This window comes from Electrophorus electricus, chromosome 7 (genome assembly GCF_013358815.1).
Source record: "Electrophorus electricus isolate fEleEle1 chromosome 7, fEleEle1.pri, whole genome shotgun sequence".
NCBI classification, from domain to species: domain Eukaryota; kingdom Metazoa; phylum Chordata; class Actinopteri; order Gymnotiformes; family Gymnotidae; genus Electrophorus; species Electrophorus electricus.
Window position 1 is genome coordinate 16,527,015 of NC_049541.1, and position 25,310 is coordinate 16,552,324.

At 39.6% G+C, this 25,310-nt stretch overlaps 1 protein-coding gene across 1 annotated transcript; it reads right to left on the reverse strand.

Annotated features, from left to right (window-relative positions):
* Positions 1–303: 303 nt before the first annotated feature.
* Positions 304–19,081, reverse strand: LOC113568223 (deleted in malignant brain tumors 1 protein-like). The gene is given in 20 exon segments (XM_035528162.1): positions 304–323; positions 483–545; positions 1,255–1,317; positions 1,429–1,491; positions 1,750–1,824; positions 1,897–1,968; positions 4,132–4,230; positions 4,340–4,498; positions 4,585–4,638; positions 5,653–5,689; positions 6,234–6,289; positions 6,502–6,567; positions 6,713–7,018; positions 7,454–7,768; positions 7,982–8,303; positions 11,416–11,465; positions 12,167–12,469; positions 12,704–12,912; positions 12,914–13,010; positions 19,024–19,081. Coding segments are annotated over 20 exon segments (2,487 nt in total).
* Positions 19,082–25,310: the final 6,229 nt, after the last annotated feature.

The window sequence follows — 25,310 nt, forward strand, 5'->3', positions numbered from 1 at the left end:
CGTCATCATAATATACAGTCTTTTCTTCATTGACAGATTTTGCTGTAACCAAAAGAAAAAAAGTGAATTTCTTTTAAATCACTTAAAATAAATGTTGCACCCAAAGAGAATTCTTTATGAGAACAATCTCCAAAACTCGACAAGTCCACAACGTAGCACATCTGGCTCAAAGTAGAAGCTGTGGTATATTCAAAAATGAGAAATGTAAACTTGTCTATGTTGAAGTTTATACATGGGATCCATCATGATGGATACTGTCATTAATGTAAACATGCATCATTTCACTAATTGCCAACAGATAATTTATAGCACCTTCAGATGAACTGAAGGTAACAGAGCAACAGTATTAAAGAGAATCTGATACTGAGATAAGAAATATCAGGATATGTTTCCAGTCAGTTATCTATAGCAGACTGATTAATTAATACTATAATCTCTAAAATTTTCAATATTTCTCTGCGGGTTGTACCCACCTCCCTTACCTGAGAGAAGCTCTTCAGCAACATCTTCATAACCAGAATGCTGTAATTCAGAGTTGATATGTTCTGTCAGAGGTGAACAGAGTAATCATGAGACATGTTTGAAATGTTAAATTATGAGTATCTACCTCTACAGATATTAATGAAGCTGGGTAGCTGTGAGAATATTTCTCTAGTTGACTACAGTCTTACATATGATACAGAAACATAAACTAGCCCAGGAAGTTACCAATCGACAGCATTCTTCTTTTCGTGTGCCTTTATCTTTTATCTTGTAATTGTATATAACTTTAACTTTGTTTTGTTTGTTTGTTTGGTTTTGATGGGCCCTTCAGGGGTTGGGAGGGTAATGTCATGCCCTGGCCAATATCCAGGCATCAATCACATAGCACCGATCACTCAAATTTCAATCACACTCAACCTCAACCACTCCCCTGCTCTCAAACACCTGTTTATTAGATCACATCCTGTACCTTTTCCTGGTTTATTACTCTTCCTATTCAGTCTCCACAGGCATTGGAGTTTAATGCTTCAAAATAAATGTTTGGTATTGTATTTAGTATTGATCAATTATTGGTGATCCCCTAAATACCCAGAACATTCTTCAAAATTTACATCAACATTATCATTACACTACAATACATCATGTGTCAGATGATACGGAAAGGCCAGTCTCTCTTTTATTATTAATAAGCAGTGCAGCTGGAATGTGCAAGTAAAGAGAAATAAAAACCTGTTATAATGGGCTCCACCTAAACCGCCATTGTATTCTCACCTGTACCACCTAAAGAATCTTGCCCAGGGGAGATGACATCATCATAGTACTCTGCAGTGAGAGCTACACCAACACATGTAAACAAGTTTTAATGCCAATGAGCAACAAGTCTGACATTATAAATCTGTTGATTCTTGTGCTTAGAATTGCATGATCATTTTAAGAGAAACCAACCTGGTGTAACATGTGATTTTGGTCCAAGAGTTCTGGCATCATCATAGGTCTCTACCATATCCTCTATCAAAATGTAGACATGCCATCACATAGTGTCATTGTGTGTCATTAATGTGTTTAAAACTGACTAATATTAAAATCAAAAGAAGGTACAGTTTAAAAAAATAGTTGATGCAAGATACTTGCAGGATCAGCTTTGCTTATGTAACACTATTAATGTTACAAGTTGACTGCATATAGCAGATATCTATTTGGGCAGTAGTGTGATTAATGAAGTAGAACTACATTTTCCAGAAATAAGGTGGTTTCATTCAAGCATACTTGCTACAGTATCAGGTGCCTGTCCAAGTTTGATGTCATCGTAATTCTCTGTTGTGTTTTCTGTGCCTATGTCACCTAAATCACATAAAATGAGCTGATACAATAATTTTAGCCACCATCTCTTTAATTTTAACGAAACCAACTTACTTGTCAGACCACTACTGGTTACAGCATCATCATAATACTCAGTCTTTTTTTCACTGACAGATTGTGCTCTTACTGAAACAAAAAAGTGTATTTCTCGTAACTTATCTTAAAATAAATTATGCATCCAAAGAGAATTCTCTGTGATAATAATCTCCAGAACTCCACATGTCCACATGTTACCATATCTGGCTCACAGTAGAAGCTGTGGTATATTCAAACATGAGAAATGTGAACACTCCTATGCTGAAGTTTATACATGGGACCCTCCATGATGTATAGTAATTAATGTGAACATGCATCATTTCACTAATAACTAACAGGTAAATAACAGTAGATTGAGATGAACTGAACCTAACAGAGCCACGGTGTTAAAGAGAATCTCATACTGAGATAACAAATGTCAGGATATGTTCCCAGTCACTCACAGCACATAGCACAGAATTTTTGAAAAACTTAATAAAAATGTTTTGACAATACAGCATTGATCTTGAAAGTACAGGATTATTAATGATTACTATGATTTCTATAATTTATGATATTTCTCAGTGGGATGTACCCCCTTACCTGAGAGAAGCACTTCACCAACATCTTCATAACCAGAATGCTGTACTTCAGAGCTGATATGTTCTGTCAGAGGTGAACAGAGTAATCATTTTTGAAATGTTAAATCATGAGCATCTACCTCTGATAATAATGAGCTCAGTAGCTGTGAGAAAACCAGAATTCGTCCAATTGACTGCAGTCTTAGAGACAACACAGAAACATACATTAGTCCAAGGGTGTATGTGCCCCAATAAAACGCTTCCACGCTCCACTATAATCATGGAGGTAAGTGTCATAACGCTTTATGATTTAACTTTGTTGAGTAAAATTATACCACATAAATTCACTACATTTTCCATAATGACCCAGCAGCTTTCCAAACACCTGAACAGCTAACACCTTCAGTCAGAACCAGTTTCTTTCAGCTTCTCTGTTTACTACACAGACGTAGCAGGAGAAATTGACCCGTGCTAGTATTCGAAAGCAAGTCAAAAGACAAGGTAATGATAAGGCATACATTTTAAAGCTAGCCACATATAACCATTTAACCTACAGCAAAGGCATTAGCTTCTTTTGTTAGCAAAGGCATTGGTTATGTTAGCAAAAGAGGACACTTAACTAGATAACACAAGCTTGTAAAATGTGAAATATAATCCGCTTATGTTATGTAGCTAGAATGATCTGATGTAATTCGCTACATGTAGTTTTATGTCTCAAAAGAAATATTTCATTTGTACACGTGTGGCAATATTATTAAAATGAAATGTAAATTATCACACAAAAATACTTTCTCATGACAAAAGTGAGAGTAGAACAGGGAACAGGAAAAGAGAAGAGAACAGAGAGAACGCATGAAAGCAGATGCAGAACAGGTAACCTAGAAGTAGTGAGGAAGAGAGTAAAACAGAGAGAAGGGATAGGACCCAAAATCAGTATATGCACAGTTCTGCCCCTATGACTGACTGGCAATCAAAGGCGTTGGGCTGTGACCCCTTAATTCTGAGTGCCCCAGTACAATAGATAGTCTAGAAACAACCCATGCATTACACACACACACACACACACACACACACACACACACACACACACACACTAGGTGCATATATTTTTGCCTTTGGACATTGCTATTTGCCTAGCCCCTTTTTCTCATTTCTCTCTTTTTTTCAAACTTACATGCACATGGATCTATATACAAGCCAGGTAGCAATATTACGCTAACTTTTAGGCAAAATTACGCTAAAAGCAATCGCAACCTTCCTGATATTAGATACACCCCAAATGTAGGTATTTTTACGTCTAGATTTTTGTTTTTGTGTGCCTTTATTTTTTATATTAATTTTATTTTAACTTTCCTATAATACTTTTGCAACAAACCCTTTCTGAGGCGATAGATCTCAGCATCCAATAGTCTTAATTATTAAACACTTTTCCCCACTCTTTAAATTCCTATTGTGCATGAAAAGTACTATATATAAACCTTACTTTACAGTGAAAAGGCAAGCCATCATGATGCAGCTCAAATCTCTTAGTGTACTGAGTAGCAAGAAGTTTACAGTGTTACAAAGTATAAAAAGAGTGATATAAGCAGAGAGCTTCAAATGAACAAACAAGCTCTCTCTTTTCCTCTTACTCTCTTTGCCTCTCTATCTGTGTCATATATGAACACTGATATAACTCTTCCATACCACTCACCCCTTTCTGTTGAGATAGGAGTTCTTTCAGTGATGTCTCTGTGGTCGATCTCCTCATAGATTACCTCAGGCATATTTTTATGCCTCATCTTAGAGAGCACTAGGGGATGAAGACAGACTTAAACATGGTTCCAGAAGATTGATGACAGACTGAAGGATTAATGATGAAAGATGTCTGAAACGATGGATTATATGTGAATGTGCCCTACCTCTCCTGAGTACTCTGTTCTGGTAAACCAGCCCAGAGAGAAGCACTAAGGCCAGGAAGAGCACCACTCCCAGTACCAGCAGGACCACTGGAGGGGCGGACAGAGCAGCTGCTGGTGAAGTTAGTGGACGACTGGTTGTTATCATCTCTGATTGACCAACTGGACAGGAAATTGCAGAAGAGAAATTGTAACATGAGTTTCATTTGAATTTTTTTTTAAATGAAGGAGAGGAATGAAAAAAGGACCTGAGATGGAGTTGGTGGATATTTTGCTTGAAGTAACAGGGGCCACAGATATGTCTAGAAAAAGAGAACCAACACAGGCCAACACAGAACTTACACACACATACAAAATCAAAGCCATAATTAAGCAAAGCCCTAATTAGCTGTAGGCTCAAATTTTTATTGACCCTCACAATTATGTCACAATTGTCCCCTCCCTAGCATCAAAGTCAAAGTCAAATATATTCATATAATGCTTTTTATAACAGATGTTCTCACAAAGCAGCTTTACAAATGTTCGAGTCCAAGCATGCTGTCATCATGGTTACCCTGTCTCATGTCTTTATTTTGCTTTGCTTCCATGTTGTTCCGCCCCTAGTTTAAGTTTCCCCTTCTTTGATTTGTATCACCTGTGTCTTGTTTAATGCTCATTATACTATGTATATACGCCTGTGTTTGTTCAGTCTCGTTGCTGGTCATTATTATCCATGCCTAGTTTGTGATCTCTGGTATTAATTATTTACATCGCTGTTTGTGTTCATATCCTTGATTGTGTTATTCGTGTTGTTATATCCTACTCCCTTTTTCTGTTGCCGTGTGTTTCTTTGTTTGCTATGTATTCTCAGACTCTGATTTTGGATTTGTCCCTAAATAATTTCACTCTTCTCAGCAAATATGTCCACTTCCTAATTGTTCACCGTTACAATATTTACAGACATATAATTTGAAGTTACATTTTTTATCATTGTTGATGTTGTTGCTATTATTATGGTTAATGGTAATGATGATACTCATAATGATGATAAAGATTTAGTGGGAAAATCCAGCATTTCTCAGGTTGTTTAAAAGTTATGCTCTGATTTACATTGTCACTGACCAAATGTGAGGTTGACCCTACTGACAAGCCAAAAAAATAACTAGTGAATAATGAAGCTTCTGATAGCATTTGTATTTGCTATTTTTTATACATATTTTTTACTGCATACTACATCGGCGAATAAGGGGAAGTATGTGTATATTCAGGGCTGTACATTAGTTAGGAGGGAAGAACTTAATTACTTGGTTCTTCTCATTTCTTAACTGTTTTCTCACTTCTTTGCACCTCTTCCTCATGACTTAGCTCCTCCCTCTGGGGACAAAGAGATGCAAGGATGAGATGTGAGGACAGAGGGCTCAGTGACAAAACCTCTGCCCAATGAGAGTCCTTGCTTACTGAAGCACCAGTTTAAAGCAAAATCACTTATTGATGATGTGCTGCACAGGTGTTTCCCTCATCACCAAATTCAACTTACATAGATGCATAATTAGCTTCCGAAACAATCGTCAAAACATTGCAAGCACAATTTTTTACCTATTGAATTAGTCAAATCAGCTATTGACTGAATCTACAACCCTGTCTCCAATCTCCTCTGACCTGCACAGGTGACTCCAGCATCCTCTTTGTGGGAGCAGTCAGTGTGGTTCTTCAGTGAATAACTGCAGTCCCAGAGGTGAATTTCATCCCCTCTGCACTCCACTCTGTTCAGCCAGATCATCCCTTTACCATCACCAAAGGCAGCACTCCCATCAGCCCTCAGTGCCTTCCCACAGCCCAGCTGTCTGCAGACCACCTCAGCGTCCCTGATGTCCCACTGATCATCACAGATGGAACCCCATGTAGCATTATAGTAAACCTCCAGCCTCCCAGAGCAGCTTCCCTCTGGTCCACTCAACCTGAGAGGCAGGTGAACTATACCACAGACATATGACATGAGGAGATACCACTGCACAGGACAGTTAGTGTAATAACACAACTGTCTGGGTTCAACAGATACCACATTTCTTGTCAGCTTTGACTGTATGAAGTATTGCTGTTGAGTAATCCATTAAAATTTACAATGACTAGGAGCAGGATAGTGAAAGAATTTTGATTAATGCTCTCGTTAATTAATGCATCCTTACCTGAGCACTGTCTTTGATAGGGAAATGATGAGCATTTCACATGCTTTTGTAAATGTTTCTGCTCTTCTGTGAGTATGGTAATATAAATTATGATTGCTGATTTAACATGTCAGAGGATTTCATTATTAAATTCTGAGTTAATCAATATCTGCATGAATCCTTATATACACTCTCATAACAAAAAATGTACAAGAAGAGACAATCTACCTACCTGAACAGGTAATGTGAGCCACCTCCTTGTCATTATTACAGTTGTTCTGCCCCCAGGGATCAGATGGGCAGTGCCACAGAGTGGAGTCATGTTTCCTACATTTCACCTGATCCAGCCAGTTAGGAGATGATTCCACTCTTGCTCTGGCCCCAGACTCACTGCCTGTTCTTCCACAGTTCAGCTCTTGACAGATCAAACTTGCTGTTTCTTCATTCATCCCATTCACACACACATTCCCCCAGGTTCCATTGTAGAACACTTCCAGATTCCCTTCACACCCCTTAGTGAGTCTGAATTCTTTGAACTCTGGTTGGAGAAAGATATGTGGATGAAAACTGTTTTGTCAGTTTTTCTATGATTCTTAGCCCTTTCTCACTCTATCCACACTATAAATGCAGTTGTCATCAGTGTTAATTACTGCTTTATGTTTCTTTAAACCCATATGAAACTAAGCTTTCTTAATATAATAAAACTTAATAGCCTTATTTTAATTTACTTTTAGCTATTTAAGTATGACACTGCTTTGTTGCAGTTTGGTGCCATCTTCCTTCAGAATTATGATATATCAATCTTGTATGCTTAATGTCATAGACTTTTAGATGTGACTGTAGTCTTTGAACTGAGCATTTAGCGGTTTTTGATCCAGGTTTTGTCTACTCATGTGTCTTAATTCTTAAGTTTTTTTGATCACTGTACACGTTAATCAACAAATGGCAAACAGCTGCAGTCAGCACACTTCACCTGAACACATGACTCCTACATCCTCCTTGTGTCTGCACTCGTGCTTTCTTCCAGACTGATACCTGCAGTTCCACAGGGATGTCTCATTTCCCTCACACTGCACCTCATTCAGCCATATGGGCCCAGTTCCAGGACCAAACCATGCTGGTACATGGGCACTGAGGGCCACTCCACACTGCAGCTGCCTGCACACCACCTGGGCATCCTCAATATCCCATGAGTCATCACACACTGTCCCCCATGAGCCACTGAGGAAAACCTCTAGCCTTCCTGCACAGTCTCCCCCAGAACCAACCAGTCTGATAGAGCTGTGGGCTGAGTTAAACACACACACGCATGCACGCGCACACACACACACACACACACACATGCTGGGTGTAGATATACAATTACACCTTAGATGTCCAAGATAGTCAATTCTGCTATTTTGACCATACAACAAACTCCAGGTTCATAAATCATAAATCATCACACAATAAATGCAAATTGTAGAGGAGATTATTTAAGAATGTTAAATACAACACATACCAGAGCAGGTGATTGACAGCTGTTCCCTGGAGCTGCAGGAGAGGTCGAGGAGGTTTGCACTGCTGCAGTTCCCCAGATGAGCTTCACTCCCAGAACAATTTAAACCCGTCACACACATGTGGCTGTGTTTTTCAGGATTGGATGGAAAGGAGCTGGAGAAGTTCAGCACAGAGCCACAGCCCAGCTGTCTGCACACCACAGAGGCTTCAGATACACTCCAGGAGTCCAGGAGAACTCTCCTCCAGCCCGGGCTGAAGTAAATCTCCACCTGCCCCTCACACTCACTCCCTCCAGACAACTGCACTCGGCCCTCATGAAAGGCCTGAGAGGAAACTGAAAGAGAAACATGTATAAAAATATGTGAATATAAGTATATAATCATATGTAAATATTTATTGAGGATGCAATAGATCTAATCTAATATTTCCTTTTACCAGAAGTGAACATTTTCCTATTAAATGCATTTTTCAGTAATGTGGTGTAAAAATGCTCACAGCTACAGATGACTCCAGCATCCTGTTTATGAGAGCATGCTGCTCGACTCCATGATGAGATGGGGCATTCTGATAGGTGTGTCTCGTTCCCATGACAATCAAACACATCGGCCCAGATGTCGCTACTCCCTTCCCCAAACCAGTCTGCCCCCAACACAGCCACAGCACTCCCACACTTCAGCTGTCCACAGAGGACACTGGCAGCTCTCATATCCCAGCTAGCACCACAAACCGAACCCCATTCACTGAGGTACAGGAGCTCCACTCGACCAGAACAGGAGTCCCAGCCGTTCAACAGACGCACTGCAGTGTGACCTGTAAAACATAGAACTAGTTACAGATATGTAAAATCAAAAGAACAAAGCTTATCTTAGTATCTCATAGTTACAATATATTTCAGGCAGAAAAATGGCAAAGACTTAACCTGAACATATTAGTCCCACATCACTGTAATGGGAGCAGTTCTGTTTGACTGAAGATGTTGGACAGAGAGAAACCTCAGATTCATTTCCTCTACACTGAAGCTCCTCTGTCCACACCAGACCCTCCCCTCTGCCAAAAGCAGCTGCTCCCAGCACCTTCATAGGATGCCCACATCCCAGCTCTCTACAAACAACCTCTGCATCCTGTTGGTCAAAGTCAGCATCACACACTGTGGCCCAGGTCTTCTCATGAAACACCTCTACTCTCCCAGAACACAGGTGAGGACCGTCTGTAAGTCTGGGTATTTTGTGACCTGTGTGTAAAGTAACATCATTAATACCATGGACAACACATATAAGAATGAATTGTCGACAGTCATTCAGTTACTTAAAACATACTATGAAATTTAAAGTCAGAATCATCTCATCTATGTTCTGTGGGTGATGGGTCTAGAATTAATCACAAATATATTTCTCAGATGTTTATACAAATCATTCTAAAAGAGATTAATAGAAAATAGGTTGATTGAATAAACATACTGATTTAAACATACCTGAGCAGATTAATTCAGCATCGTCATCATGAAGACAGTTATGTTCACCCCAGCCCAATGATCCACAGTGTTTCAGTGTAGTCTCAGTTCCACTGCAGTCCACATGACTCATCCAAATTGGTCCTGATCCTGGTGTGTAGCCTGCAGTAACACTCCGTAACTCTCCACAGCCCAGCTCTCTACACACCACTACTGCAGCTAATGGATTTCCACCCTCAGCACACACTGTTCCCCACTGTCCTCTATGAAAAACCTCCCCTCTCCCAGCACAGCGACTTCCACCATCCGCCAGCCTCACACTGCCTGTGTATGACCAAGAAGAAGAAAATGATAGAGTAACAATGAGAGACAGACAGATAGATCATCATGTACAATGGGTTTTTAACACAGAAAATATGCTTTATGTGAAATGTGAAATCAGTTATAAAAAATCTTACCAGCACATACCAGTCCCACATCCTTATCATGGGAACAGTTGGGTTTGAGTGAACTTGATGTTGTACATGAGTAAATCTCAGATTCGTTGCCTCTGCACTGAAGCTCCTTTGTCCACACCTGGCCATCCCCTCTGCCAAAAGCAGCTGCTCCCAGCACCTCCACAGGAGGCCCACAGCCCAGCTCTCTGCACACAACCTCTGCATCCTGCTGGTCAAAGTCAGCATCACACACTGTGTTCCACGTCTTCCCATGAAGTACCTCCACTCTCCCAGAGCAGCGAGGACCACCAACCAGCCTCACTCCTTAAATATTTGTACAAGGAATAGAGACAGTAGAACATTTTCTAGTGGCTGATATTGTACTTTAATATTACAGTAATATTACTTTAATACTATATACTCATACTGCACAATATAAATTTCTATCTTGTAAAATGTGACTCTATAGGAAACAATAAACTGAGCTGTATGTGGGTGTGTGAGTTCAAGAGCTATGTGAATCAATGCTGGCAAGGAAGGAGAGACATCTCTGAGGTTGGTATAACCCGATACACGTGTCTGCTGTAGCTGCATTCTTTTTGCATTAGACAGTAAACTATATCATTGAAGTCCTGGTAGGGCAATGGAGTTGCACAAAGGGATAGGGAGACACCTAGTGGCAAATTAAGAGAATTAAAGTTAGAAGAAACTTAAATTTAAGAAAGCATGCCAACCAGAAAAGACACAAATTCCCTGCCCTTAGAGACTCCAGTGGGGCATTTAAAATTAGGCACCACCATCAGCTAGTCAGTGTTTGCACTCAAAATCAACTCCTTTATCGCTCAGATTGATTCTTTGTAATAAAGTGCATTATGTTTTTTTTTTATTTTTAATTTTGCCCATCCTCGAACATAGGGAAAAGAATCCAACAAGAAAATCCTCCACAGCAACACCATTTCTGCAGGTTGTCAAATAAATGAAAAAGTTTAATTGAATTACTTTTACTAATACTAGATAAAGACTTCAATGCTGTTTTGTCTGAATAAAGCAAGATCACAAGAATGATTAAAAACTGATGTTTCAGAACATGTCAAGTTCATATGTCCATGTACATGGGGGCTTCTAAAGACAATATTATGTTTTGCTATTAGTAGAACAATTAAAAACAGAGATGTATAAAATGTATAAGAAAGTCATCACTGGTAAGACAGTCTGGAAGCTTGAAAAATGACCAGAAAACAAAATCATTGGAGATAATTAAATTATTTCTAAAGATTAGTATAATTTACCTGAGCAGAGAACTCCTGCATCTTTGCCATGATGAGAGTCACTAACCCCTGTTCTACTTGAACCACAGTTCTTCAGTGTAGATTCTGATCCCCTACAGTCCACTTCATTCATCCAGATTGGTCCTGATCCTGGTCCAAAGTGGGCATTACCCACTGCATCTACAGCCTCCCCACAGCCCAGCTCTCTACACACCACTGCAGCATCTCTCATATCCCAATAATCATCACACACTGTTCCCCACTGTCCTCTATGAAGAACCTCCACTCTTCCAGCACAGCGACTGCTACCATTTACTAGCCTCACACTGTCTGTTCATCAGAAAGAGAGAGAGAGAGAGAGAGAGAGATAGAGAGAGAGAGAGAGAGAGAGAGAGAGAGAGAGAGAGAGAGAGAGAGAGATCTGTGGGAAATGCATAAGTGTAATTGTCATGTGTGCTGCTCTTGTTACACTCAGGTCACCAGATGGAGATCTCAGTCACTTCCTGCATCTACCACCATAGCTCATCTCCTCTGGAATACTGGCTGATTGCCATGGTTCTTAACACAGCCGACCGATCAACTGGTTGGGACTCCTTAACAGTACTACTCAATCAATCTTATTTGTCAGCAATGATATAAAGTCTTGATAGTTTTCACTGCTTGCATGTCTGAGCTGTTTATCTACTGTATATTGCTCTTTTTTCTCATGGGTTGTGACCTTATCCATTTACATTTTGACACTTCTGCCTAATTGGGACAAATTCCCTGGTTTTCTGCCTCTATGCTGGATAGATTACGCTGATTTTTGCCCTTTGTTCTTTAGCTATCGTTCATAATCTGTAACCCTAATCCATAATAATAATAATAATAATAATAATAATAATAATAATAATAATAATAGAACATTTTAAAATTTGCACATGATTCAGATTTAGGTTCTCGTAACTGAGAAAGACTGTTTAAATACTAATTAACTTACACAAATGAAGTCAGGGAAATGCGAGATAAACTGTGAATGATGCATTTCTTACCAGTGCATACTAGTCCTACATCATTGTCATGGGAGTAGTCATGTTGGAAAGTAGATGATGTTGGACATGAGTAAATATCTGATTCGTTGCCTCTACACTGAAGCTCCTTTGGCCACACCTGGCCATCCCCTCTGCCAAAAGCAGCTGCTCCCAGCACCTCCACAGGAGGCCCACAGCCCAGCTCTCTACACACAACCTCTGCATCCTGCTGGTCAAAGTCAGCATCACACACTGTGGCCCAGGTCTTCCCATGAAGCACCTCCACTCTCCCAGAGCAGCGAGGTCCACCAACTAGTCTGACTCCTAATATATTAACTTAGAGAACAAAAGTATACAATATTTACTATTATGTAATATTCAACTGTTGAAATGTATTTGCTTTATGTGTTTCAACCTTTAAATGTCCTGGAAATTTGTGCGGGAAAAAACAAATTATGATATTTTTTCATTCATAAATGGCAAAGTAATTTAAATGAAAGAATGTTGAGCAGCAAATAATATTCTTTGAGTTTTATATTAAGTTTTAGAGCATCTTACCTGAGCAGATGACTCCAGCATTTTTAGTTTGATTACAATTATGTTTACCCCATCTTGCTGATCTACAGTTCTTCAGTGTAGACTCTGATCCACTACAGTCCACATCATCCATCCACATTGGTCCTGATCCTGGTCCAAAATGAGCATTACCCAGTACATCTACAGCCCTCCCCACAGCCAGCTCTCTACACACCACTGCAGCATCTCTCATATCCAGCATCATCACACACTGTTCCCCACTGTCCTCTATGAAGAACCTCCACTCTCCCAGCACAGCGACTGCTACCATCCACCAGTCTCACACTGTCTGTGGAAGACAGAATGTATAGAGTGAAGACAATCTATTCTAAATGTGAAAGTGTTTTACATAAACAAATGAAGATGTGGAAATATGTCATTACTTAAAATAAATGTATTTCTTACCAGCACACAACAGACCCACATCGTTGTCATGAGAGCAACCTTGTTTGAATGAAGATGTCAGACAAGAGTAAATATCAGATTCGTTGCCTCTGCACTGAAGCTCCTCTGTCCACACCTGGCCATCCCCTCTGCCAAAAGCAGCTGCTCCCAGCACCTCCGCAGGAGGCCCACAGTCCAGCTCTCTACACACAACCTCTGCATCCTGCTGATCAAAGTCAGCATCACATACTGTGGTCCAGGTCTTCCCATGAAGCACCTCCACTCTTCCAGAGCAGCGATAACCACCAACCAGTCTGACTCCTGACAAAACAGAAAATCATGGTAGCTTTTGATTAGTTTTGTGTTTGTAAATCCATTTTCTTCATGATTTTCTCCTTCCCATTGCAGTGAGGACCACCAACCAGCCTGACTCCTTAAATATTTGCACAGGGAATAGAGACAAATTAAACTTTCTAATTAAAGAGAAAATGCTTACATAGATTAATGTTAAGGTCATTCTCTAGTTAATGCATGCTTCCTGCATTCGTCTTTAATGACAGCAAAAAACTAAAGCCTTATATTCAAAATATGTACAGCAAACATACAAGACATCACTAAAACTAATATTCATGGAAAGTTAAACATTTTATATTGTATTTTCAATACCTATCAAAACATCAAAATTACCAAAGTTTGATAAAAGTAGTTATAGTGACTAATACAATAGTTGTGAATTACATTCATTGCAGAAGTAGTACAGCTTACCTGAGCAGATGACGCCAACATTTTTAGTTTGATTACAATTGTGTTTACCCCATCCTGCTGATGCACAGTTCTTCAGTGTAGACTCTGATCCACTACAGTCCACATCATCCATCCAGATTGGTCCTGATCCTGGTCCAAAGTGAGCATCACCCAGTACATCTACAGCCTCCCCACAGCCCAGCTCTCTACACACCACTGCAGCATCTCTCATATCCCAGTCATCATCACACACTGTTCCCCACTGTCCTCTATGAAGAACCTCCACTCTCCCAGCACAGCGACTGCTACCATCCACCAGCCTCAAACTGTCTGCATAAGAGACACAGAATGAAACAGATAATTACCTTCAGTTTTACATCAACTACAAATGAGACAATCTTTTTTTTATTCAAATGTTGCAGAAATGTTTAACAAGGTATATATTAATTGTTATCTGACCTTCCTTTTTTTCAAAATTTAATTCAGTTATCTTAATATATAAAACTAGACATTGCACAATATCATTTTTTTTCTGGTACTGACTGGATACTGAGATCTTGGATTTGATTAGTTCAAGTTCAAGTTTGGTTTATTTGTCACATACATAGTCATACACAGTACAACACGCAGTGAAATGGATTATTACCTGATATTGATACCAATCCTATATTTTTCCCTTAAAAGCCAACATGGAGCCATAGGCTAGTTGTCTGGGGAAATTGTTTCGTGTGAGATGTATTGTGTTTGCTATTTTACAGATGTCAAGCATAGATAAAAATGAATACAATTATTTAAAAAACAAAAACCTTTGTTTAAAACACAAAAGCATTTTTTTTTTCTTCAATTACCTTACGGTCAGTGTCTCTCTTACTGAGATGACATTATTGCTTTGGTTATCACCTCCTTGGTTCTCAAATGTATTGTACTCACCCTCAGCACACTCTCTCTCTCTCTCTCTCTCTCTCTCTCTCTCTCTCTCTCTCTCTCTCTCTCTCTCTCTCTCTCTCTCTGTCTAGCTTTTTCTGCTCAGTAAGGCTGCCTGACTCATTCTAAAAATTTACACTATAGTTCGTCTTCATGTTTCTTGTTACTGAACTTCTTTTTTATTGCAACTGTAATTCCACATTAAATTAATCATGACTTTGTGACCTTATGACCTTATGTTCTTGTGAATTTCAGCGATAAATCTTTCTTCACGCTACACACTAAACGCACACGAGGCACTAAGCGAAGACAACCAGTACTAGTCTCTTCACTCACTGCCTACACCAATAGAAATGCAATCTTATAAAGTTTACAAAATGGTTATTCTTTCTATCCAAAAGTAAAAATAAACATCAATGGACAGTGGAACTTAGCTTATTCTCCAGCTTCTTATTCAAAATATTAAGTCTACAATAAAAGGTAGGCTAACGAAAAACAGCGATGTTTTCCTTTTTTTGCACGTCTTTTGAATATACTAAATCCATAGTGTATATACTAATATACTAAACTGAATATATTAAAGCCATAGTCCGTCTCTATTTCTGTCAGATTTCTGCTGCTCTTTCTCCTTTCGACGTCACTGGAAATTTCCTCGTGTATCGTTAATTTACTTAATTTTTTAAAAGAACGAATTAATAAGTACATCACATTTAGTCGCGGATATAGCAGTGCTAAAACGCTATTTTTCTCTTTTAAATGCTATAACTACAAGGTAAGTTAGTCTGCTCCCCACAGTGCATTATCAAAATATTGCAATGGAAATATCACGTGTGTAAGTGCATGGATATTTGCAGTTGAATATAATATTTTTTAATCGTTAATGGAAGAGAACAGTTAAACTTTACAGCGTGTATAAACTGCTCAAACTGGCCACAGCTGTTATCATGTGACCTGCTAAACTAACCACAACTGTTATCACAGGCACAGCGCTGCTGCATAAGCACTGCTGTGCTGTTTTCATGCTGGATTTGTGATGGTATCGATTCTTTAAAAATTTCTTCAACGATATTCGATCCAGCAATTTGCGGATATCAGCCCGATTCTGATAAATTATATCGGAACGATATCTCTATATAAAACATAAATAAAATGCATTTCTCATACATTTCTATTCTAAATGCAAAACAAACTGTTGGAAGTTTATTTATGTATATGGGGATACAGAAATATAAATGTATTTAAATAAATGCATTTCTTACCAGCACACAACATACCCACACTGTCATGGGAGCAACTGTGTTTGAGTGAAGATGGTGTTATAAATAAATCTTACCAGCACACACTAGTCCAACATCACTGTCATTAAAGCAGTTCTGTTTGAGTGTAGATGATGAGGAACAGAGGTGAATCTGAGATTCGTTGCCTCTACATCGAAACTCCTCTGTCCACACCTGGCCATCCCCTCTGCCAAAAGCAGCTGCTCCCAAAATCTCCACAGGAGGCCCACAGCCCAGCTCTCTACACACAACCTCTGCATCCTGCTGGTCAAACTCAGCATCACACACTGTGGTCCAGGTCTTCCCATGAACCACCTCTATTCTCCCAGAGCAACGAGATCCACCAACCATTCTGACGCCTGTCAAAATAGAAAACCATGATAGCTTTTATTAGTTTTAATTGTGTTTTTTAAATCCATTTTCTGAATGATTTTTTGTTTCTATGTTTGTTCATGCTAGATCTTTCTTTAGGTACCACAACCCTTTGACGGGGTAATCACTGTAGAGCATGCATGCTAAAACTCATATCTCACAGAAAGCTATGAAGTCTGAGCTTCACCTCAATGACAAGATTTGAGTTTAAACAAAGGATGGTTTATGACTCCTACAGGAACACATGGCCCAAAATGTATGATTTCATGGCCTCTTTTCGATGTCCCTAGGAGCCGTGAAGTCACAAGCTGGAATCTGTAGATATATACTGCATTCTAAACTGTTCAGTTTTGTATGCTTGTTAAAACTCTATGTTCCTGGACATCTCTTGTATTATAACATTCCACAAACAACACAACCTTTTTTCTGCATTAAAATGACACAAAGAGTCTACACTTTTTCATTAAAGACTTGTCATTATTAAATTGGCTGTATTGAACCATGGATGCACAGTGCCACCCTGTGGCTGCAATAATTAATAACCTCACTGGAAAGTAGCTTGAACTGCATAACAATTTGGAATTATATTTGAGCACAAGCAAGATCTAATTAGTCATTATGACCAGTGCTAAGGCAGCCCAACCCCACCAAATCCTTCACAGTGGAATCAGAATCCTCTATGTGCGGTTGGGGCTTGTCCTATCCACCCGCACGCGGGAGACAGCTAGAAAGTGAAAGCCGGTGGCCTTTTTCTTGCAGAAGCTAACATCTATACAGCGAAATTACATGGTTGGCAACCAAGAATTGCTGCCCATGAAGATTACAGACCAAAAGAACCTGGAGTACCTCCAATCCCTCAAGAGGTTACTCCAGGCAAGCTTGATCATCCGTATTCTTTTCCCGTTTTGTTTTTAGGTTACCTACCGACCCACATGCACTGCAGAAGATGATGTAACACTGTGCTTTTCTCTTCTAACTTTTCTAAGTATGGTATATTTACATGACAGATAAGTTCAAGATACTTAAATGGCTTGCACAGTCACCACATCTCAATCCAAGCTCCTTTTGGATGTGGTAGAATGTAGATTCGCATCATGGATGTGCAGGCCGACAAATCTGCATTAACTGCATGATGCTATCATGGCGATACGGACCAAAATCTATGAACAATGTTTCCAGCACCTTGTTGAATCTATGTCATGAAGAATTATAGCAGTTCTGTTGGCAAAACAAAAGGGACAGGTAAAGTGTACCCAATAAAGTGGCCAGTGATTGTAGATATATAAACTCTTTAGAGATGGTTTTGTAATCTTTTGCAGCCTGATGAGCATCAACGCTACTTCTTCTGAGAGCCTCATAAATCTCCTTTGTTCATGCTATAATAACCTTCCACAAACATGTGTTTTCAAGATCAGACTTTGCTAGATCCCTCTTCTTTAAATAAAACAAGGTGCCCACGCACACCTGATTGCCATCCCATTGACTGACAATGCATGACTCATCCTAACCCTGATTTATCCTAAAGCGCCACATACTTTTGCCACTCACGAATATGTAATACTGGATAATTTTCCTCAATACATGAGTGAGAGAGTCTAATATTTGTTTGATTTGGTTCTCTTTATCTACTTTTAGGACTTGTGCGACACTCTGAAGATTTAGGTCAAATTTATGCAGAAATATAGAAACTTCTAAAGGGCTCACATATATATAGCAAAGACAGACTACTATAGCATATGATAGTATATGATAGTAACAGTACAAGGATTCTTTCTAAATGTACAATACACCTGAAGCGTCAATGCCTCTCCCTCATGCATAGTTGGCAAGGAGGGGTCTTGCTCTCAGAACCGGGAAATTCCAGTTAAAATGTGAAAAGTCTAAAATCTCGAAGTGGACTATTGACATTTGAGAACAAGAATTAACACAGCTTACCTGAGCAGATCATTCCAGCATCTTTAGAATGATTACATTCATCAAGCAATTTCCAAATTTTATGAGCGCCACATTTTTCCCACGTAGGCTCTGATCCAGTACAGGCCCTTTGATGTGGCCAGATTCTACCTGATCCCTGTCCAAAGTGAGCATTACCCAGTACATCTACAGCCTCCCCACATCCCAGCTCTCTACACACCACTGCAGCATTTTTCATATCCCAGTCATCTTCACACGCTGTTCCCCACTCTTCTCCATAAAGAGTCTCTACCCTCCCTGCACAGCGACTGCTACCATTCACCAGCCTGACAGTGTCTGTATACCAGAGAGACAGAGAGAGACAGAGAGAGAGAGAGAGAGAGAGAGAGAGAGAGAGAGAGAGAGAGAGAGAGAGAGAGAGAGAGAGAAAACAGAGAGTGAGAAACAAATAGAGAAAGACCATGTTAACTGCACAGGAGTTCAGAATAGCTATGTAATGCTGCAGACAGCTGTTTATTCTGTCTCTTCTTTTATGTTTAGCTACTGAAATAAAACTTTCAAGGAAATACTATGATCATTGTAATTCATTATGACCATAATCTGTTACAAGCAAAAACATTTAAACTAAATAATAATAATAATAATTATTATTATTACTCAAATGTGTTTTTAACAGTGAGGACTTACCAGTTGTGATGAGTGTGACTGTGGATGACAGCAGTATGAGAGCCAGACAGCTGTCCATCTCCCTCTGCCCTGCACAAACTCTGTTCAACTCAGTAGGCAGCACAAACTTCACATCCACTCCCCCAGAGAGACTGAAGGAACTGGGTCCCCTCAACCCCCTATAGAGAGAGAGAGCTCCTCGTAGTCGCCAATCACACTTACTATTACCTTATTGGAAACAGAAGGGGAAATCATCAAACAGCTTCAATGACAAATCAAAGAAGGTTCTTTAAAAAAATGTCCATATATATCAAAAAGAACGTCAGCACCGATGACAGAACTCCACTCCTGTCTATATAGGTCTCTGACTGATGAGAATGTGGTAAGAAAGGCACCACCAAACAGGAGACTGATTTCAGAGAGAGGAAGCACTCGTGAATATACAACTTTAATGCCACCTGCACAGTGCTGATCTAAGCACTGATAAATAACTTTCAGTGTCAAGCACGACTCCTCTTGATAAAGATACACATGCGTAGCTATTAGTCAGTTACTAATAAGAGTTAAAGTAAGGTAAACTTATCAAAAGTATCCTAAAATTCTTAACCTGACTGTCTGAACAATAATGAGGGAGACGTGTGAAACAAGCCCACAACTCACACATACACAAATTCTGCTGCAGTAAGTTAGACGTTGTCTACTCATTCTGCAGAGGTTGCCCTTTAAAAATAGTTCAGCTTTTAGGAAAAAATGCTGTCTTACTAACGCTATTCATCTATTCATTTCATTGATAGATTTGCTTTCTCTGAACCAGAATCTGAATCAGACAGCGATAAAGAGCATTATGTCAGCGCATGGTCTTTATAGCAGCCCCACAGTGTCAAGTAAGTTAAGTATTCTAAGCATTATACTCACTCACCCCACACTGTACGTGGAAAACGTTCATTACTATTGGGATACAGTTGTTTACATCGCTTGACATTCAGCATCGATTGCTGTTCTCAGTCGTCAAGTTCTCATTAAAATAACAAAACAAAATTATCAAACCCCCTGGAGTGAAATATACTTTAAACGGCTCTCCCGCTAAATTTCGTCCAAGAGAAGGGTTCAGAAACGCTGGACATTAAGGGACCGTCTAAAAAGCGCCAAAGCGGATCATTTTGTATGCTGTGTTTTTCATGTATTTATTAAAATTAAAAACACAGAAATTGATAGTAGTACTAAGGGCCATTTAACTCTCCTACAATGCAATTGTTCTAATTACCATTTATTGAATTACTTTTAGTTAGCGTACACAAGCGCAAAATCACTTGTAAATCACCTGCTTTTTAAAACCCACTACAGCTTTCATTTTATCTATTTTATTCTTAGAATTCTGATTAATATGTATAGCTGTCCTAATAACCGTTGTGAATGTTTATTCCTGCCCTAACCGCCATTCCTAATTGATATTTTCATCCTAGATGTAGAGTCGCTAAAACGTCTGTTAAAATGATACAAACACAAAAACACAATTAATTCAATAGTGTTGTGATGCTTCAACCAAATCAGCTTTCCAGTCTATAGAAATACAAAAAATATCTGCATACAGATTATGTCTATTAGTGAACACAAGCTGTGTCAATCGTAACAAATTTGTTTGGACAAATGTCGATTAGCATGACAGCAGCATGATGTCATTTATTTAGGCTACATGGCATCTGAAGTACGTTTCTCTAGAACTGTGGAAAAAAAAAATTCGAAAGGGGAACATATGGACTTATCCCTCTATAGGGTAAGGAGAAACAACACAGTATTGCAACACTGCGTTACAATTCGTCCTGCAGTGAAATGGTTGTACATTAGCTTGGTTAACTCTCGCTGTGAGTTTCTTAATTGCTTCAAAACTGCGATATATTACAGCCCACTAGAGGGACATGAAAACAATATCGGTGTGAATTCTGTGACGTAACAGTCAATTCGGAGATCGAAATAAATCACGACGAAGTTAAATGTATGGTATAACATATGAGGCAATATGAGCAGATGACCAAGGAGATGAACAAAATCACGTTCTGGTAGAAGCTTTTAAACTACATCTGTGTTATGAGCATGAGTCCCGCGCTGCCCTAATATATACTGTATCCATGCTGTTGTACCTTTACGTAATATTTCAGGTGTACTGTGTTAAACATAACACACGTAGTAAGTAGGACAAAGACCCAGAGCAAAGAAAAAGCTGTTTGTAAGAATTTCTGCATGGTGAATCCAAATATGTCTTTAGAATTTCTCTATTAACCTCAGGGGATTTTTTGTTGTTCCATTATATTTGCATCTACATGTATGGCATTTAGCAGAAATCTACCAAAGTGCTTTTAGTTGTCTACTTAACTGTACCAAGGAAAGTGCAGGCAAACTATTACTGGAGAGATGTTCAAGATTGTACATATTAAATTTAAGTGTAATAACAGCCTTATTTATTAATAAGTAATATATACTTCATGTAAAATTCACTTAAAAACCTCGAAAGAAACATCTGTAAAAGTGATTTGAATCAGTGTAAAAATTATGAGGGCCTCATATTTTATTTTGTGGGACACACACACATACAATCAAATTGTTGCCTTGTGTCATTAAATGATTTCCGGTGAGAAACTCACAATTTGAGTAGTCTTTTTAACAAATACCTTCTTACTTTCAACTAAAGTAATAATTTAAATGAGTACCTTTACTTCTACTTGAGCAATTATTATTTAAAAGTACAGTACTTTTATTTGAGTAGAGTTTTTGGTTACTTCACGCACCCCTGTTTGGTGTGTAGTGGGTATAACAGTGATCTACTGCTGAAATTCACAAGAAGAAAAATTATAAGGTCAACATTATATATATGTGAAATTACAGTTGCATGCAGTAATGAGAAAAATGCAGAAGAGCTATCAGGCTATCAGTGTAAATTTTATGAGTCGGTAAGTAACAGAGGTAGCCATATTGAACAGAGACACACAGAGAGAGAGAGAGAGAGAGAGAGAGAGAGAGAGAGAGAGAGAGACAGTGTGCTTGTATGTGTGGTGTGTTGGGGTGCGTACAGTACAGCTGAGAACCAAGAACATGACAAACAAGACCATGAATATTATCTCCCTAAGAGAGACACTGTCTGTATGGCAATGGATGAAAAAAATATTAAATGCTTTCATCTTCAGTAAAGAAAGGTTTTTTTTTTTTTTAAATAATTTTTATTTACACTAATCTGTTATATCCCTGCATATCTGTAAAAACAGCATATAAAATACATCAAACACAAAAAATTACCCCAAACAATTGAACCGCAGCTCCACAGTATTTTTAGCCTTCTGTGTGTCTTGAGCCCATTTTCAATAGGACTCCATGTAAACTAGGTAGTGGGAGTGGAATGCTGCAAAGACTCTACGTCGCCCTCTGGTGGTGTAAACACCTTAGCTGTTATATATAGATAGATATTGTTTTAATCCTTTTGCCACTGCCTAGTCTGTGACCACAGGACCACTGTGGACAATGAGACTGCAATAATCATGCTATGGTAGTGGGTGTTGTGCTGCTATGAGCTTATAAGGTAACAGCAATGATGGTCGAGTTTTTACACCTTGGTTGTATGATGGGCCACTAAGAAACGGCAACTGAAATATTACATAAAGGTACAACAGCATGGATACAATAATACGTTGGGGGAGAGCGACGCTCAAACTAAAATATAAGTCCAGAGGGATTCTCCCTCGGTGATGGACACCGCGTCGGCGGATTCTGAGAGTGAAGGACCTCCGATGCCCAAGGTACCACCCAAGTCATCCGATGAGGACACTCCCTCCATGAAGGCTCGCAACCCCAGAGCTCAAATGCCTAAGCCTCGTAAAGGCAAGAAGGCAGTTTCACCAGTGCCCGCCCCTGAGATGGACAAATCAGGTGGTGCGTCTCCGGATACTCGTGCGCCAAAGCCGGAGCAGCCACCACCACACAAGCCAGCAAAGGAGGATACGTCCAGCCGGGGCGGTCTCCGACGCAGCCAACGATAGGAGGACTGGCTGGGGCTCCTGCTACATTTCCCCGGACTGTTTAATAGTTCTTTATGTAGTCCGGTTCATATACCTGTCCCGATCAAAGTACCTATTACTGTGCCAGTTGCTTTGTCCCCCTTTGTGTCTGTACCTGTGCCCATCAGTGTGTACGTCCCTGTGTCTGTTGTCATCCTGGTCCCTGTCTTCCTCCCCTCTGTCCTGCTTGCGATGGCACGTGTCGGATCGCTCGGTCCTCCGGTATCGCCATTTGGCATTGGTTTCAGGGCCGTAGCCCGATAGGCTGGAGCGCCGAAAGTCGCACCCTTGGGGAGGGGCTCTGTCATGGTACGGCCCCTCCTCCCAAACGTCTCCCTGTGTCTGTGTGTGTGTGAGGGTGTGAGTTCGTTCACATGGCCATGCACACCATGTTTCACACGTGCTCTTCGTTGTATATCGTTAGTGTGCATGTATATAAGTGTTGTGTTTAAGTGTGAATGTTGTTGATGTTTGAACCCTGTTAGCCTGCGAGTCACGTAGTCGTTATTGTGTGTGTTAATAAACGTGTTCTGTGTTCCACAACTCGTACCTGCATCCTGCTCTGCCTCCTCAGCGTAACATAAACATAAAAGAAAAGACAGAATAAACAGCTGTCTGCAGCCAAACAGCTATTTCTAATTCCTGAGCAGTTAATGTGGTCTTCTATATTTTTTCTCATTGTTTCTCTCTCCCTCCCTCTTTATGGTGTGCAGATAGTGCAAGGCTGGTGGATGGTGGTAGTCGCTGTGCTGGGAGAGTGGAGGCTCTTCATAGAGGACAGTGAGGATCAGTGTACAATGATGACTGGGATATGAGAGATGCTGCAGTGTTGTGTAGACAGCTGGGCTGTGGGGAGGCTGTAGATGTACAGGGTACATTTGGACCAGGATCAGGACCAATCTGGCTGACTCAAAGGGTCTGTAGAGCTGATGAAATGCAGAGACTGTGTGAAGGATGTAATCAAAATAAAGATGATGGAATGATCTGCTCAGATAAAATGTGTCAATTCTCATTCTCAAATTTAATGAGTCTTTGTCAATGGTACAGTTGAATTTTTTTTGTTTAATTGCAACACACCTTTCACTTCATATACTTCCTGAAATCTGTTTGTTATTTATGTATTTATTTAAAAGGCTTACAGAGAGCAAGATCATCGAAGTAGCTGTTTATTTACAGGAAGGCCCTATTAAGACAAAAATATGATTAGTTAAAATGAAAGTGTGATGGAGGCAGGGAGTGAGTGAGATGCGAGTGCGGTTGAGCATTGTATTTATTTTCCATAATGATAAAGACAAACCAAAAGGCACAACATTAAGCCAGGTAAACAATGTATGTGTAGAGAGCTGGGCTGTGGGGAGGCTGTAGATGTACTGGGTAATGCTCACTTTGGACCAGGATCAGGACCAATCTGGATGAATGAAGTGGCCTGTAGTGGATCAGAGTCTATGCTGAAGAACTGTGGTTCAGTTGGCTAGGTTAGTGACTATCATCATACAGGAGTTATCTGCTCAGGTAAATTATACTAATCTTTAGAATGGATATATTTACCCCAACTGGCATTTCTGCATATTTGCTAACTTTCAGACTTTGTTATGACATTACAAATTTTGTGCATCTCAATTTTATATTTGTTTAATAAAAGGAAAGCATGGCATTATTATCATTAGAAGCTTCTATAGCCATGAACATATGAATGTGACATGCTATGATAGATCAGTTTTTAACAATTCTTGTGCAGTTCCTTTTTCAGATAGAACAGCTGTGCTTTCTTTCTTCAGCATTTGTAAAGGAAATTAAATTATCCTTTGTCACTTATTTGACCACCGACAAAATCTATTTTCTAATAATATATTTCTTATTTGCTGCCATTAATGAAGAACCATGCATTAACTAGTGCAATATTAGAAAATCAATAAAATAAGTATTTTCTCTGTCACTAGAATATGTTCCATGGTCTCTATTCCCCATATTAATATTTTAGGAGTGAGGCTGGTTGGTGGTCCTCACTGCGCTGGGAGAGTTGAGGTGATTCATGGGAAGACCTGGACCACAGTGTGTGATGCTGACTTTGACCAGCAGGATGCAGAAGTTGTGTGTAGAGAGCTGGGCTTTGGGATTCCTGTTGAGGTGCTGGGAGCAGCTGCTTTTAGCAGAGGGGAGGGTCAGTTGTGGACAGAGGAGCTTCAGTGTAGAGGCAACGAATCTGAGATTTCTCTCTTGAGATTTAGTCAAACAGAACTGCTCCCATTACCGTGATGTGTTCAG